The sequence below is a fragment of the Artemia sp. Qi Xiang Cuo genome, chromosome 13 (assembly GCF_049724085.1).
Source record: "Artemia sp. Qi Xiang Cuo chromosome 13, ASM4972408v1, whole genome shotgun sequence".
Classification (NCBI taxonomy): domain Eukaryota; kingdom Metazoa; phylum Arthropoda; class Branchiopoda; order Anostraca; family Artemiidae; genus Artemia; species Artemia sp. Qi Xiang Cuo.
In genome coordinates, this window is record NC_142806.1 from 62,695,209 (window position 1) to 62,712,984 (window position 17,776).

The 17,776-nt window shown below is 38.3% G+C and overlaps 1 protein-coding gene across 1 annotated transcript in view; it reads left to right on the plus strand.

Moving 5' to 3' along the window:
• Nucleotides 1-15,636, plus strand: part of LOC148945529 (coiled-coil domain-containing protein 39-like) — a 107,237-nt gene extending 91,601 nt beyond the window's left edge. Inside the window, exon 9 of the mRNA XM_089099258.1 lies at nt 14,897-15,636. Within this exon, the coding sequence (XP_088955384.1) occupies nt 14,897-15,139 (243 nt within the window). The 3' untranslated portion in view covers nt 15,140-15,636. The remainder of the gene's footprint in view (nt 1-14,896) is intronic.
• Nucleotides 15,637-17,776: the final 2,140 nt, after the last annotated feature.

Sequence of the window (17,776 nt, forward strand, 5' to 3'; positions counted from 1 at the left end):
AACTCAACAGTAAGCAACGAAGATAGTGAAAAAGAAGAAGAGATCACAGATATATGACCTCGTAGCCCTTCTACACCAGGAGTAAAAACAAGGGGGATGAAAAGAAATAAAAACAGACAGTTTAAGAAAAAAGATGAAAAAGAGAAAGAATCTGGAAGGTTGAAACGCATCGAAAATATTGAACCTATACTGAATAGCATTACACCGGTGCTGTTGGTGGATGAGTACGTGGACAATATATTGGTGAACGTGGTAGAAGTATAAATGAATACGTCAAAATCATCTAGTAGCTCAGAAAAAGAGAACAGGAAAGCAAAAACTGGTAAAGAAGAGGAGAATGAAACAAGATTAGAATTGAATTCAAAAAACTTATAAGTTTGAATGTAAATGGAATGAAGAAAAGAATGAGACAACAGCTTTTAAGAGACTTTCTGATGACAGAAAGTATAGAATTAGCTTTTATACAAGAAAGTGATACTGATAATTTAAAAAGTGTAGAACCCGAATACAAATACTTGACAAAACACTTGTATTGGTGGCGGTAGTGTAGCAGTGGTATATAAACGGCAGTTTGAGCAAAAAAATCTCAGAATCAACAACGAAGGAAGAATTATCACTTGCGTAATAAATAGAAGATCATGTATCAACGTTTGTGCCCCATCCAGAACCCAAAATAGCGAAAACAGAGATCAAATTTTGTAGCAAAACATTGCGGTATTTATCCCCAAAAATACTGATGAATTAACATTACTTGGAGATTTTAATTGTGTAACAAGTTAGGTAGATGCCATAGCTCGAGAAGAGAATATTTGCAGAGCATTAATTGAGCTAATAAATGGGCTGAAACTGATAGATGTCTGGGAGGAACTTAAGAGGATAAACAGCTTTACAAGAATAAACTGGGTAGGAAAACATGGAGGTGGAGCAAGACTTGACAGAGTTTATGCATCAAAAGTAATGTTACAAAGTATGGTAAACATAGAACACAAGATAGTGTCTTTCACGGACCACAATGCAGTGTTAGTGACAAACAAAAATGAAAAAATGCAAGGAAGAATACAGTAATCTACATGGAAAATGAATACTGCAGTCTTTAGAAGTGATGAATGGAAGACAAAGATAGGGAAGATAACGAAATCGATGAAGGAAATACATCCCAAGTTATTACCCAAATACTGAAAAAGGACGATGAAGTCCAGAATTATCCGAGAGGTAAAGGAAATTTTAGAAGAAACATAAAAAATTAGTTATAATTATCGGACAAATATTTACAGAATGGTTTATAAACTAAAAAGAGAGATATATGAAGGGAGAAACTCAAATAAGGAATATTTCAAGTCTATACTAGAAACAAGAGAAATAAAACAAAAGAAGGCAGAAACCTTTAGGATAAGAGCAAAATGGGAGGACCAGATAAGGAATGAACAACTAACAACAGCACTTATTTGCAAGGAGATAAAGCAAGCAGAAGAAACTAATCTTAAAAGAGTTAAAAAGAAAAATGGGGAAACAACTGAGAAAATGGAAGATATCATGAAAGAAGTGAAATCTTTCTTCAAGAATGTATTTACAAGAGAAACAGAAGAAGAAAATTAGAGAGTGGACGAATTCTCTCGGAAGATTGAATATAATCAAGTGACAGAGGAAGAAAATACCATACTAACGGCGAAATTAACAAAAGAAGAAACAAAAAAGTCATAATGGAGACGGATAACAATAAAACACCAGATCTTGATGGAATTAAATAAAAAAAACAAGTTTTTTTTAACTGAAAGTAAGGAACGACGTTAAAACTTAAAACGAACAGAAATTATTCCGTATATGAAGGGGGCTGTCCCCTCTCCAACGCCTCGCTCTTTACGCTAAAGTTTTTTTATTGTTTAAAAAAATAGAGTTGTGAGAAAGTCAAACTTTAGCGTAAAGAGCGAGGTGTTGAGGAGGGGACAGCCCCCTTCATATACGGAATAATTTCTGTTCGTTTTAAGTTTTAACGTCGTTCCTTACTTTCAGTTAGAAAAACATGTTTTTTTTATTTAATTCTTGAACGTTTTTGAATTAATGCAGGTTTTGATTTTGGCTCACCGTACATGAATAATTAAAACAAAATTTGCATTATATTTGGTTAAATGGCTTTTTCGAAACTTGTTTAATTTTATTTACGAACGTTTTTATTAGTAATAAATATACGTAACTTAGAATTAACTTACGTAACGAACTTCTATATTCATAAATTTTTAACACGTATACTAGGGGGTTCGCCCCCTAGTCAATACCCTGCTCTCTAAACTATAGTTCGAATTTTTTTTCCAGTTCTTTAAAAATTACCTCTTAATCACAATCAGTTGATCAGTTGAAAAACTTGTTTTTTTTAATTTAATTCCTGATCTTTTTCTTTAATAATGCTGGGAAATCCGGCGCCCCCTTCATCGCAATGTCCCGTCCCCCATGAAAACTTCCTTCATGGACAGATCCTTCCATATAGCCCCCGACCCTCTCCTTCCCCCACCTACCAGAAAAAATCTCCTCTGAAAAAGTCTGTATACTTCCCAATAACCAATACTATATGTTAACATTGAGTAAAGTTCATAACTTTCAGCCCTTCCCTCGGGGACTTTGGGGGATTAAGTCGTCCTAAAAGATATTTTTATCATGTTTTTGACCATGCTGAACAAAATGGTTATCTCAGAATTGTGATCGGGTGACTTTGGAAAAAAAATGAGCGTTGGAGGGGGCCTAGTTGCCCTCCATTTTTTTTGGTCACTTAAAAAGGGCACTAGAACTTTTAATTTCCGTTCGAATGAGCCCTCCCACGATATTCTAGGACCACTGGGTCGATACGATCACCCCTGGAAAAAAAACAAAAAAAAAAACAAACAAACAAACAAACAAATAAACACGCATCCGTGATCTTTCTTCTGGCAAAAAATGGAAAATTCCTCATTTTTGTAGATAGGAGCTTGAAACCTCTACAGTAGGGTTCTCTGATACGTTGAATATGATGGTGTGATTTTCACTAATGTTCTATAACTTTTAGGGGGTCTTTCCCCCTTTTTTCGAAAATCAACCAAATTTTCTCAGGCACGTAACTTTTGATGGGTAAGATTAAACTTAATGAAACTTATATATTTGAAATCAGAATTAAAATCTGATTCTTTTGATGTATCTATTGGTATCAAAATCCCGTTTTTTAGAGTTTCGGTTATCATTGAGCCGGGTCGCTCCTTACTTACAGTTCGTTACCACGAACTGTTTGATACCTTACGAATTTTATAAGACACATGTCGAAGAAATCGCAGAACATCTGGCAGATATTTTTAATGAATTACTAAATAACGATGATATCAAGATACAGTGTTTAGGGATGATGAAAATAATACCGAAAAAAGGTAATCCTGAAGATTTGAACAACTGGAGGCTAGTTAATATCACAGATTGCGATTACAGAATTATGTCTAAAGTATTAACAAACCGTCTAAAAAAGGTGCTACCATCCATGCTAAGTGTAAACCAAAGAGGAGGACAGGAAAACCGTAAAACAGCATATGTATTGGCTAGCATAAGAGACGTAATAATGCAAGCAGGAAGTCGAAAGGAAAAAAATAAAATAGAATACAGGATAAAGAGTTATGATATTAAAAAGATCTTCGATAAAATAAGAAAAAAAAATACTAGTATGGATCATGAATGACTACGGTTTCCACGAGACATTCATAAAACGAATAAATAGGATAATTGAAAAAATAGTACAGGTAATCTGTGTGAATAACGATGTTACAGGAGAATTTGAAGCAAAAATTGGAGTGCGCCAAGGATGCCCGCTGAGCCTTTTACTTTTTGCACTATATTTTGAACTGTTACTTAAATATCTAGAAAAGGAAATAAATGGCATTATAACAGAAAATGTGGCAATGAAGTTGAACAGTTTTGTAGATGATCTGACAACGTACACAGAAACTGAAGATGATTTCAAAGTGGCCGTTCGGTGCATAGTTGAATATTGGGACATCTTCAAGCTACAGCTCAATAGAAATAAGTGTAAAATGCTATCACTGGGAGACGAAGTAGAAGAGGTGTTTGAGGGGATTCCGAGAAAGGCAAAAATTTAAATATTGGGTATGTTTTTTTTCAAAGAAGTTGGAGCCGGGCGGAAAGTGAAAATAGGATAAATGCAATATCGAAATTCAAAAATGTCCTTAGAAAAGGATATGGAAGAGGTCTGACTGTTCACCAGAGAGCCCAGTATGTGAATACTTAGGCTTGCCCAGTTTTATGGTATCTGTCCTTTGTTTCAAAACCCAAAAAGACACATCTAAAACAAATTGTGAGTGCAATTTACCAGTACAAATGGAATGAAAAATTTCCACCTAAATTGAAAACAGACAATATGGTCATATATAGAAATCATGAAGGCCCTCAGGTCATAAATGTGGAATGTAAGATGAAAGAACTGTTTATTAGGACAATGTTGGAACAAGTGATGAGGAAAAAAGAATCACCAACAAGTGCTTCGTATGAAGCACGGAAAAAAAAGAAAAGAAATAGCCTCCAAAATATAATCAAGCATTCGAAGAAATTTATGAAACAGAAAAATTAAGAATGTCGCTTGAGAAAAGTGGGAAAATTGACAAAGTAAAACTTAAGGAATATTATGAAAAAAAGAAGCAGATTCCTCCACAAAAAAATAATTGAAAATGGTATTTATAGTGAAGAACTTGACTTACTTTGACTTATCGCTCTTGCTCAGCAAGGTCGCCAGCGTAGAGGGAACTGGTTGACAGCGCTGTCAGTCTTCTCCAAGCAGCCCTGTCCAGGGCTAAGGATGGAGCCTCATTTGGGTCGATGTTGGGGTTGAAGAGGGAGGTGTTGAATTATAACATCAGGCCATCTGGTGCGCGGCCTCCCTCAAGGACGTTTCCAGACAATCGAGGGATTGAAGTCCAATATGATCCTTGCAGGGATAGTTGGTGGGAGGCGGAGTAAGTAGCCGTACCATCTTAGAGAACAAGCTTCTACTTGGGTGGAGAGGTTTACTAACTTGAAGGTCCTCAGGATCTCAGTATTGCAGATCCTGTCATACCATTTGAAGCCTTCAACTCAACGCGGGTGTCTAGTTTGGATAGAATCAACCTTTCTTGGCTATGTCTGGGTTACTGGCCATGTCTCAGAAGAGTACAACATGATGCTTGAGACTGGGGCATTGTAGATACGGGCTTTTGTAAGGCGACTAATTTGCGGTTTGTGGAAGACGGCTCTCAGGAGCCGTCCGAATACATAGTTTGTCTTGGCTCATCTGACTGAGATTTTGGCGTCAAGTGTGCCATTTGATGATATAATTGATCTGAGATAAGTGAACTGCCTTACCACGTCAACAGCTTGGCCGTTGATCACAATAGTTAAGGGTGATACCGATGCGGTCTTTTCTACGGGCATGATTTTCGTTTTCATCCAGTTGATTTGCAGCCCAACTGCGGAGGCAGTGGAGGAGAGCGTCTCCAGTACAGACTTAAGCTGGTCGATATTTTCGATAAGGACCGCTACATCGTAGGCAAAGTCAGCATCAGACAAACTCCTCCCGATATATCTTATGCCGAAACGGTTGACATGGTGACACGGTCTCGTTCAAAATGTGGTCGATGACGCAGTTAAACAGCTCAAGGGCAGCAGTGCATCCTTGCCGTACACCATTTTTGATGGGGAAGGAAGAAGAAAGCTTCCTATTAATCAGGACGGCGCTTTCTTTACTGCTGTAGAATTCTTTAAAGAGGCTGACTATCTTTTTTGGTAAGCCCACTTCTTCAGGATTAGCCAAAGGGACTGTCTGTCAACAGTGTCAAAGGCAGAACAGAAATGAATGAAAGCTAGCTAAGCTTTCCTGTTGAATTCCAGTGTTTTCTCAACGATCTGTCTGACCGTGTGAATCTGTTCAGTTGTCGGTCTTCCTGGCAGGAATTTGGCTTGTTGGTCGTAAAGCAGTAAAGCATGTAAGAAACTTATTGCACGTTTGAACAGGAGCACTGCAAACAGCTTTCCAGGAACAGAGAGTAGCTGCTGCAATCCTTCTTGCTGCCCTTGCGCTTAAACACTGGCACGATGATTTCTTTCTTCCAGTCTGACGGTATAACTTCAGTGCGCCAGATTACGCTAAACACCATCTCCCGCCAAATTGTTATTGCATGGCAGCCCGTAGTAAGTAGCTATGAAGAGATGCCACAGGTGCCAGCTGCTTTATTGTTTTTCAGTTTCCTCACTTTTGGCGGCAACAGTTGCCTGTTGCCGCCAAAAGTTAAAGAACATATGTTTTTCTTTATGCATAGTTTGTTACCCAAAGAAGAGTCGAAAGTAAAGATGAATATGAGTGGTAGTATTGGCCTTTGTAAGCTATGCGAGAAAAAACTAAAAACGGAATATCACGTAATGTTAGAATGTTAAAAATAAGAAACAAATATAGCAGGACTGGGGAATTTATTGGCAAGTTTTACAGGTAAAAATACAAGATATCAATTTAGAGAAAGCTGTTTACCTAAAGTAGATGATGAGGCCCATACAAGGACAATAGTGTACATAGTATCGCTTTTTTGTTACTACACGTGGAAGCAAAAAGAGAAGCAGAAGGAAGATTATGATGTGATAAATCGTGTGGAAACAGAATGGAAAAGGATAAAGATTATGAAGTTTAAGAAAATAGAGGACGTGTTTGATATAAAGTAGAAAGGAATAGTTTTTGTTTCTTGGTGGGCAAGGATGTGTTGTTAAAAAAAAGGGGAAAAAATAATAATAATAAAAGGAGAGTTGAGAAAAAATTAAAGGGTTTAAGGGTTTAAAGTTTTACATTTGTAGGATGTTTGTTTTTTCATTTTGTGGTAAGGATCTAGGTAGAAGATTAGAAAAAGGAGTTTTTAATTTTGGTATAAAAAATAAAGGAAAGATGGAATATATATTTATGGAATAAGATTAGATTTTAAATTAAATATTTCGAACCGTTATGGAAGGGTTTGATTTTTGAGTTTGATTAAAATTTTTAGATTATAATAGTTAGATTAAGGATTTGTTCAGTAGTTTTAAGTTTATATATTAGGTAGGATTTGAATTTAATTGAATAATTATAATGTATGGGGCTTATGATTGAATATAGTTTTATGGAATGTAAAAATAATATAGGAGTTAGTGTGATGTAAAAAAATATAAATAAATAAAAAAAAAAAATATCATAGAGTTTAGATTTGAAGTATTTGGGACTTAGATTGTAGGGTTTAGATTTGAGGTCATAGATTTGATGAGTTAGGTTTGAATTAATGGAGTTTATATTTATGAAAAAAAAAATTGAGTAAATTTTTAGAGAATGTAGAAATAATATAGGATTTTATGAATTTTTAGATTATAGATTATAGATTTGGTCATTTTTTAATGACTGCTTGGAATTTATTTTAAACTAGTGGAATTTATTTTATGTGTTGAGGGGGATACGATTCATCTGGATTGTGAAATATTTGATTTTTGGAATTTTTTTGAGGATTATTTTAGCTACCTTACAACACAAGGCCTAGGGAGAGTAGAGTTTTTTGAAATGTGATGTATTAAAAAAAAAAAACGGCGTTAAATTTTTCATTTTTTTCTTTTATTTATATATATATATATATATATGTAAAAAGTCTTTTAAAGTGTTATTAGAAAAGTGAATGTATTTTAAATTACAAAACATATATGCATTATAAATTTGTATTTTAATGTCATATGTTATAGGCCTAATGAATGGGAGCGGCCCCTTGCCGCCGTGGGTAGCTAGAATGAGAATTTTAAAATTATTGTATGGTAAATTAATGGTTGGAGAATCGTATGAATGAAAAAAAAATTTAGAAAAAAGGTAGATAAAATGTACTAGGAGAGAAAAAATTATGTATGTGAGGAATTATAAAAGGGGAAAGCTGTGGAACGTCGAGTAAGAGGTACGATAGATAGGTAGTAAAGTGAAGGAATAATAGAGAAATAGGGACAAATTAGATTACAAATAAGCAAGGAGGCTTGGATATAACAAAAGAAGAAAGAAACAGGATTGATTTTTTTTTTCTTTGATGTGTGCTAAAAGGAAACAATAACCGGTTTGATTCTATCCATTACTTGACGTATCACCAACCATTTATTAAGAAATCGAAAAAGAAAAGGAAACGCAGAAAGGAGGACCAAATACCACTGGATAAAAGAAAAAAAAGATTTCAGTGAAATCTTATATGCCCCCAGGGCATAACTTATAACCCTTGCCCTGAAGACTTTGGGGGGAGTGCCCTGCTCAAAGGTATAATTTCCTGAACTTTCCTGAAATTTTGATTGGATGTGTTTGGGGAAATGGTGGGCGTAGAAATGGTGTTAGTTGCCTTCCAATTACTTTCGACTATTAAAAAGGGCACTAGCCATTTCAATTTCTAATCAAATAAGCCCTTTTTGAAGTATCTACGACAACGCGTTCTAAAAATACTTTATATTCCCCCAGGGCATAACTTACAACCTTTGTCCTGAGGGCTGTGAGGACAAACCTTTGTCATCCTCAAAGACCTAATTTACAGAACTTAAAACTACGTTGAATAAAATGGCTATCTCAAAATTTTGATTGGATGTGTTTTGGGGAAAAGGTGGGCATTCGAAGGGGGTTACTTGCCCTCCAATCCCTTTCGACTATTAAAAAGGGCACTAGCCCTTTGAATTTCCAATCGAATGAGCCTTTTTTGAAGTTTCTACGAGCAATGCCTTCTATAAAACCTTATATGCCGCCAGAGCATAACTTACAACCCTTGCCCTGAAGGCTGTGGGGGAGCGTCCTCCTCAAAAAATAATTTCTGTGTGGAAATCAACTACGCTGAACAAAATGGTTATCTCAACATTTTGATTGGATATATTTGGGGGAATGATGGGCGTGGAAGGGCTGTTAGTTGCCTTCCAATCACTTTTGACTATTAAAAAGGGCACAAGCCACTCCAATTTCCAACTGAATCAGCCCTTTTCGAAGTTTCGACGATAATTTCTTCGATACGAAGTGCCCTGATCTAAGGGGAAAAAAATAATAAACGATACATTGTGCCAACATCTTTCTTATATTCCCTCAAGGCATAACTTAAAACCCTTGCCCCGAGGGTGGTGAGGGAGTGCCCTCCTCAAAAAAAAATTTCTATTTGTAAATCAGCTACGCTGAACAAAATAGCAATCTCAAAATTTTGATTTAATGTGTTTGGGGGAATGATGGGCGGGGGGGGGGCTAGTTGCCCTCCAATCGACTTTTGCCTTTCCAATCGAATTTTGACTATTAACTACGGCACTAGTCCTTTGAATTTCCGATCGAATGAGCGTTTTTTGAAGTTTTTACGACAACGCTTTCTATAAGAACCTTATATGCCCCCAGGGCATAACTTAAAACCCTTGCCCCGGGGGTTGTGGGGGAATGTCCTCCTCAAAACATATTTTCTATTTGGAAAACAACTACGCTGAACCAAATGACTATCTCAAAATTTTGATAGGATGTGTTTGGGGGAATGATGGGCGTGGGGGGGTTTAGTTGCCCTCCAATCATTTTCGACTATTAAAAAGGGCACAAGCCACTCCAACTTCCAATTGAATGAGCCCTTTTGAAGTTTCTACGACAACTTCTTCGATACGAAGTGCCTTACTCTAAAGAAAAAAATAATAAATTATACATTGTGTTAACATCGTTCTTATATGCTTGACTTAACTTGACTTGACTTAAGGCTCCTGCCGAGGGTTCGGCGTAGAGAACGATGAGACTAGGCGCCTCCAGGTTGACCTATCGCTTGCCAGGATCACAGCTTCTTCCACTGGGATGTGGGCTTGGGTGAGGAATTCATCGGCTTTGTCTTTCCACCAAGTGGGTGAGCGTCCTCTGGTTCGTTTCCATTCGTTTAGGGTGGGGTTGGAGTCGAATGCAACCCGTGCTGGGGTGTCGCGTGGCATGCGAAGGAGGTGGCCGTACCACCGAACAGTACGCTGGGCGAGCTGCGTCGATATAGAAGTTTGAGCCGTACGTGATTGGAGAGTCTGGTTGCTAACGAAGTCAGTCCAGTGAAGTCTTTCGATTCTTCGGAGATGTTTCGTCTGAGCGACATTGACGGCAGTGAGGATAGATTTGGAAGCTGGCCACGTCTCCGCTCCATACAGCAGGACGGTGCTAACTGATGCATTGTAGATGCGCATTTTGGTAAAGCGGCTTATATTTGGCTTTCGCCAGATGCTGCTAAGCCTCCCAACAAGTGCTGAAGCTTTGGCAATTCGAGATATAAGCTCTTTTGTGATCAAGCCATCATTCGACAGAATAGATCCCAGGTAAGAGAAGTCTTCAACCACATCTACTCGGTTGCTTCCGATGTTGACTTTCTTTACAGTAGAACGGGACGTGGGGGGCTCAAGGAGCATAACTTTGGTTTTCTGCCAGTTGATGTTCAGTCCAACTTTCGAGGCTTCTTCTGAGAGCACCTGGAGAGCTTTGGTCATCTTATCGACGGTGCTCACAACTAGCGCTATGTCATCGGTGAAGTCAGCATCAGAGAATACCTGGTCTCCGAACTGAAGACCGAATTGAAGGTGATTCATCGTGCTGGCCATAACATGGTCTATGACGCAGTTGAAAAGCTCGGGAGCGGCGGCGGAATCTTGCCGGACGCCAGTCCACCAAGAATGTGGGACTGCATCTTCCATTGACTTGCACACAGCTTTCCGTATCCTCATACAGCTTTTTAAAGAGTGAGCAATATTTCTTGGGTAGACCCGTAGTTCTTAGTATCAGCCAAAGTGAACGGCGATCAACAGAATTGAAGGCAGCCTTAAAGTCCATGTACGCTTTTTGGTGGAACTCTCACGTCTTCTCGATCAACTGGCGCATAGTAAACATTTGCTCCGTTGTCGACCTGCCGGGGATGAATCCGGCCTGCTGGACTCTTCTCTTTCTACGCAAAAAGGTGGAACACCTGTCCACGAGTGACATGGCGAAGAGTTTACCAGGAACGGAGAGAAGCGTGATCCCACGATAGTTGGAGCAGATTTGACGGTTGTACTTACGTTTCCAGAACGGCAATATGATGCCAGCACGCCAGTCATTCGGTATGCTTTCCGTTGTCCATACAGCTGAGAAGATTATCTGGAGCCACAGAATCATCGCTGCATCCCCGTACTTGAGGAGTTCTGCAGAAATACCACAGACGCCGGGGGCTCAATTATTATTTAACCGTTTTACAGCATTTTGGATCTCAAAGGTGGTAAACGGTTGCGATACGACGTAGGAAGTAGCCTCGGGTGTGGTCATTGCTGCTTGAATCAGATCAGGGTCGGGATGAGCAACTGCCTCGGCATTCAGAAGCGTTGAGAAGTGACTGCTCCATGCAGAGTGTTGGCCTGCATCGTCATCCGGCATGCTTCCGTCAGCAGAAAAAACACGGCTCACGGTTGAAGTCTTCCCTTCCGTCAGCTCGCGGAGGTATTGTTACAGGGAGCAGGTGTCTCTTTTCCTTGAAGCATCTTCAAGATCGCTGGCTTTCTTGTTAACAATGGTCGTCCTATCACTGTGCAGTAGGATCTTGCTCATGCCATTGAGTTGTCTGTACTCTGGTATATTCTTTACTAAACGGGCCTTTCGGCGCAGCTCGATTACAGACAGAGTCTCCTGGGATATCCAGGGTTTATTCTTGTGTTATAACCGGCTAAACCGGTTAGAGATATCGAGAGCATACTTCTGTTGCATCTGAGATGTAGCCAGACTACTCAGATCGAGCTTGAGAGGCCGTCTTTCTTGTCCTTGTGCTCTCACGCGTAGCCTGAGTGTGGATACTACCATCCTATGGTCTGTGTTTCCAAGCTCGGCCGACCTATAAGTCCGGCAACTTGTTATCGACGAGCGCCAGCGACCCGAGATCATAACATAATCGCTCATCTTCTTTGTCTGGCCGTTGTTACTATACCAGGTGTATTTGTGTATATCTCGTCTCTGAAAAAGCGTGTTTGAAGTGTCATTTACCCTGTCATTTACCGTCGCGTTAAGGTCTCCCAGAAGAGTGACGATGTCGTGGGGTGGGACTCTAGACAGGGTCGCTGAGAGCTCCGCATAGAACTGATCCTTCACTTCCGCAGGACTAGGATTGGTGGGAGCATAGCATACAATAATTGTCCACTTTCCATGCTTGTGCTGGAGCTGAGCCATCAGTATTCTATCTGAAATTTGTTTATACAGAAGGCATCTCTTGGCTCTAGCGTTCAGCGCGAGGCCTACACCATTTGTCTTGCTTTTTGGGTAACCAGACCAGATCTGCTGATATTCTTCACCAATATCTTCGGACTCTCTTCCGACAAGGCAGGTTTCCGTAAGGCCAGCCACAGCTATATTGAAGCGTTTTAGCTCATAGGCAAGCATTGATTTAGCTCCAGGAAAGTTGAGTGTGAGTACGTTCCAGGTGGCGAGTCGTATTCCACCCTCGTCAAAAAGGTTCATTCGATGGTCTGAAATCGGTCCAGGGACATGCTGGGGTCGTGGAAGGTCAAGGGAGGGTAGGTCATCTGAGGCAGTATCATCGTTTTTTGTTGCGGTAAAATTTTCGGGTGGAGGGTTGCAAGCCCAACCGACCCTAGGCCTGGGATCTAATTAGAGATAGGACTTGCCTAGATACTGAAAGTCCCTGGAGTGGGCGCCACCCACCCCATAAGGTTGAGGCTGCCCATTAACATGGAGCGTTTAGTTAGGGAAAACCCCATATCCAGAGGCACGTGGTCAGCAGACATAGTCTGCCTCTTTCCGGACGAACTTCATCCGCCTCCAAACCCTTGCCCCAAGGGTTGTGGGGGAGTGCCCTCCTCATAAACACATTTTCTATCTGTAAAGCAACTACGCTGAACAAAATGGTTATCTCAAAATTTTGATTGGATATGTTTGGGGGAATGATGGGCATTGGGGGCTAGTTGCCCTCCAATCACTTTCGACTATTAAAAACGGGCACTAGCCACTCCAATTTCCAATAGAGTGAGCTATTTTCGAAGTTTCTGCGACAACTCCTTCGATACGAAGTGCCCGGGTATGGAGGAAAAAAAGAAAAAATAAATAATACATTGTGGCAACATCGTTCTTTACTTAGGCACCGCTGCTGCGCTGCCTATGATTATAGTTTTAAGTTTTGTTCTTTTTGAATGCTATTCGTTCAAACCACTGGTAATAATGTCCATCGATTGTTTCTTTTCTGACTGGATTCAGGCTCCTGAATTTGATGTTTAATTTTAAAAGACATGAATATAATAATACTGCTGCTACTAACAACTCACCAAGCCACGTGAGGCCAACACAGCTACGCACACTCCACCTCCATCCCAACCTATTCAAAACCTCCCACTTTGCACCCTCCCAGGAAGTTCTTATTTCCCTTGAATCTTTCCTTACGAAATCCTCCCACCCCAACCGTAATAGCAATGCAGAAGTAAAATGTGTCCCACTCAATATCTTTTCTCCCCCTCCCCTGCTTTCTCCGATTAACGTTTACCCTCTCCTGCCATTTTAAGCATGAACAATTTTGGGAATTATATTCAAGAATAAGGTTATATTTTTGTTTTTATATTACACACATTGCAACCCAAACAGTACACGTTGCATACCACTCAATGTGGTCTAATTCTCCCTTGCATTAGATTTTTGTTATTTAGACCCATTGCAGACTGGTCATTGACTTTTTTTTACTTTTTTATTTACATGATAAAAAAAAATATATAAACTATTACAGATATAAATTATTACACTAGGGAAAAATTTTAATTTTGCTAGCGCGTAGTGATTTACTACATAAACACTCATAAAGGCATTCTAAATTAATAATAAAAAAAGAAAAAGAAAAAAATAAACCCTACATAACTGTTCCTAGAAGCATCCCAGACTAATTAAAATAATAATATATATAGAAACAAAGAGAAAAAAGACAATCACCTTGAAAACAGAGTTCTCTCCCTTCCCCCCGTGTTTTTAATTTACACCACGGTATTGTTTTAATCATATTTTAAAGCAAATTCCTAATCGCAACAAAGGCCCTTAGCGCAGAAATTACATAAAATATATTTCTATGAGGAATAAAAAGTGGTGATAAAATCTAAGAGAAGTAGAAATAATATCGTTCGTTAATTTAACCTTAAACAAACAGAATTTACTCAGCAGAAAATAGATTAGATATAAGACTTATAAAACTTAAAAGGAATGACCCAGTTAATTTCAAAACGAGCACAAATTAGATTGATTAATCAAACGAATAGAAGTTTCCTCAAACAAGATTAAGGCAAAACATCAAATTTTAGTTGTGCTTTGTTTTAAGGTTTGGAATTTTTTAAAGCATCCTCAGATTTTTATGAGTAATTTTTATCTTATCTTCGTGCACTGAGGACGGTCAAGCGGAGGTCTTGACCGAAATATTTGCATTTTAGTCCACACTTTTCACTGGCTTGTATAATCCTCGTTTTTCTCTTTTTTTCCTATTTTTTCATTTTATCATAATTAGCCAGTGTGGTCTCAGAAACTATTTAAAGATTAAGGCTACAGTCCCCTCGAAAATCCTAAGGGTTAGAGTGTCATAGGCACAACACTGAAAACGTGTGTTTCCTACGATTTTTCATTCCTTTCGCAGCTCACTGTTTTATAGTCTATTTTATGTTTTATAGTCTATTTTATGTTTTTTGTTTTATATTATGTCTATTTTATGTTTTATTTTATGTATGTATAGTCTATTATATGTTTTATAGTCTATTTTATGTTGTATATATGAAGGAACCAAGTTTAAAATAACACCTAAAAATGATATAGTATAAGTGGTTTCGAGTTTCTGTGGGAATGGAATAAACGAGTTTTATTTGAAAACGGCTAAAACAGCTTACTGTATTTCAGATGTTGGTTGAATGCCAAGAATTAAGATTCAAACAGATGGAAGCACAGGAGCTCTTATCTAAAATGAGCAAAGAAACCTTGTCAGGTCCATCAGAGCCATTAGAAAATGGAACACCCTGTCTGAATGGTGTAACCACAATGACAAGTGAAGGGCTCATTTTGGACCTTGGGACAGGTCGAGTTAGTCTCTCTGTTGATCTTGGACCACTTGGGACGATGAGTGACGATAAGCATGATTCTTGAAAAGCTCTTCTTTGAATAATAACTGTTAGAAAATGATCTTGAACATTTGTAAAAAAAAAAGTAATTATAGTTTACAAATTAAAAAAAAAAATCAAACAGAAAAATATATTTCCGACAGGAACGACAAATTCATTTTTTACCAAACACAGGGGAAAAGGACAATAAGTCTTTTTCTTATTGATGCAACTGTACATTCATGCACTTGAATAAGGGTATACCCTTAGATAATCAAGGAAGAGCACCCAAAAGCCTACAAAAGACCCACAGAAGAGGGGAAGGAAAAGGTCGTGATTAATAATTGCTAATTTAGAACAAAAGAAAGGTGTGGCAACCAAAAGATGTAGCATATGCATATAAGAAGCTACTCTTATGAAAAAAAAAATAAAGCTGTGTTATCAGTCAGGACCTATCAGACAAATGCAAGCAGCCTATAGGGCCTACTTGTTTTGGAACTTTTTAGTGTATCATAGTGTATGCTAGCGTATCTTGCTATCTAATATATTATTATTCAAATATCACAGTAAAATGTATTACAACAGTTTAGACAAAACTTTTAAACCAATATTTACCTTTTTTTTATTATCCCTACTCCTGCTTGTAGTTAGTTCACTTTATTTTAAGTTGAACTTGATTATTCATCGTGATTTCTATTTGTTTATCTCATAATATTGAACAAAATCATATTATTGCCCCAGTTCATAGCATCAGTGGTGCAGCTACAGTTATTTTTTTTTTTTTTGGGGGGGGGGGGGCAAGAGGGGGTAATATTGAAGTAGGTGCTATTCAAGCGGTAGTAAAGAAAAATAGCTATTTAACAAACACGCCACCTGGTGAATTCAAAAACATGACCCAGGGGTGGATCCAGGATTTCTTAGGGGGGGGGTCCAAAATAGGTTCATCCGATAAACTTGCGTTAGGAGCAAGTTTAATTAACGTGAACTTACGCTAATTAAGTAAATTACACTACTTTAGACTACGTTAGGGGGGCGCCCCCTCGTCCTTCTCTGGATTGACAAAATACATTATAAACAATAAACGCACATTAAACAATAATAAATATAAGTGATGGTGCTTGGCTTTTTGCTAAAATTGTCAGCAATGATCTGCTGCAGACGAGAATAGTATAGCGTAAACAAACTTTCGGGTGGGCGAAGTTGAATGTCGTATACACTCAGCTTTTTCAACCAGATTCTGATTCTGATGTTTTAGATACATTTTCTTAACGTTTAATACACAATTATTGAACGCCTGATAGATCAAAGAAAATTCTAAAGTTCTAGGTGCCCTTTTTAAATGACCAAAGAAATTGGAGAGCGCCTAGACCCCCTCCCACGCTCATGTTTCCCATAGTTACTGGATCAAAATTTTGACATTGCCATTTTGTTCAGCATAGTCGAAAAATCTTATAACTATGTCTTTAGGTGTAAAATGACTCGCCACAGTCCCCGGGGGAAGGGCTGCAAGTTTTGAACTTTGCCCATTGTTTACATATAGTAATTGGTATTGGGAAGTATACAGCCATTTCTTAGGGGGAGGGGGGTTGTGCCTGGGGCGGATTTCTAAGAGGAGAATCTTCCTTTGGGAGGGAAATTTCTGATGAGTGAATATTTAAGGGGAACTGTTACATTGGGGAGTTTCGATACAATTACTATACATACGAAATCTTTTTAATTGTCTTAAATTGTCTTTGGCAAATTTTTTATATGGAGGTGTTCCGGGGGAACTATTCAGGGACTTTTTTCTGCGCGTTTTGTTTTCTGGTAAATAATCTTCATGGAAGGGGGCATTTCTGGAGTGATCGAGAAACCGTTTAGAGATTTAAGTCTCATTCCAATGAAAAAATGCTAACAGAATTTTTCAGGGTGAATCGTTCACAAGCAATTTTACAGAGAGGGAAGGGGGATTTTCAGTGAGGAAGGAACTGTCTGGGGGGAATTTGACGGGAGGGTGCACTTTTCCTTCGATTAAATTTCCACAGAGGAGTTTTCCGTGAAGGGGAGTGGTATATTTAATAGAGGATGAGCCAGATTTACCGCCATTATTTGAAAAACAAACAGAAGTTATGCCATATATGAAGGGTTGCCCCCTCCTCAATACCTTATTCTTTACACTAAAGTTTGACTGTTTACTAAAATTAAAGTAAAGGAGCTGTTTAATTAGAATAGGATGGTTTTTCAAAAGTGCTAACAGCTTTAGCGTAAAGAGCAAGGTATTGAAGAGGGCGTGACCCTTCATATCCAGAATAAATCTGCCAAAATTAATATGCAAATTTTGTTTTAAGTGTTCATGTACAGTCAGTCAAAGTCGAACCTGCATTTGTTGAAAAACGTTCAGAAATTATATAAAAAAACAAGTTTTTTTATCTGAAAGAAAGGAGCGACATTAAAACTTAAAACGAGAAGCATATATTCCGTATATGAAAGGAGCTCTCCCCTCCTCAGCACATCGCTCTTTACGCTAAAGTTTGACTCTTTTTCATCACTCTACTTTTTAAACCAATAAAAAACTTTAGGGCAAAGAGCGTGGCGTTGAGGAGGGGACAGCCCCTTTCATACACAAAATAATTGCTGTTCGTTTTAAGTTTTAATGTCGTTCCTTAATTTCAGCTTATAACACTTTTATTTTTTTAATTTCAAA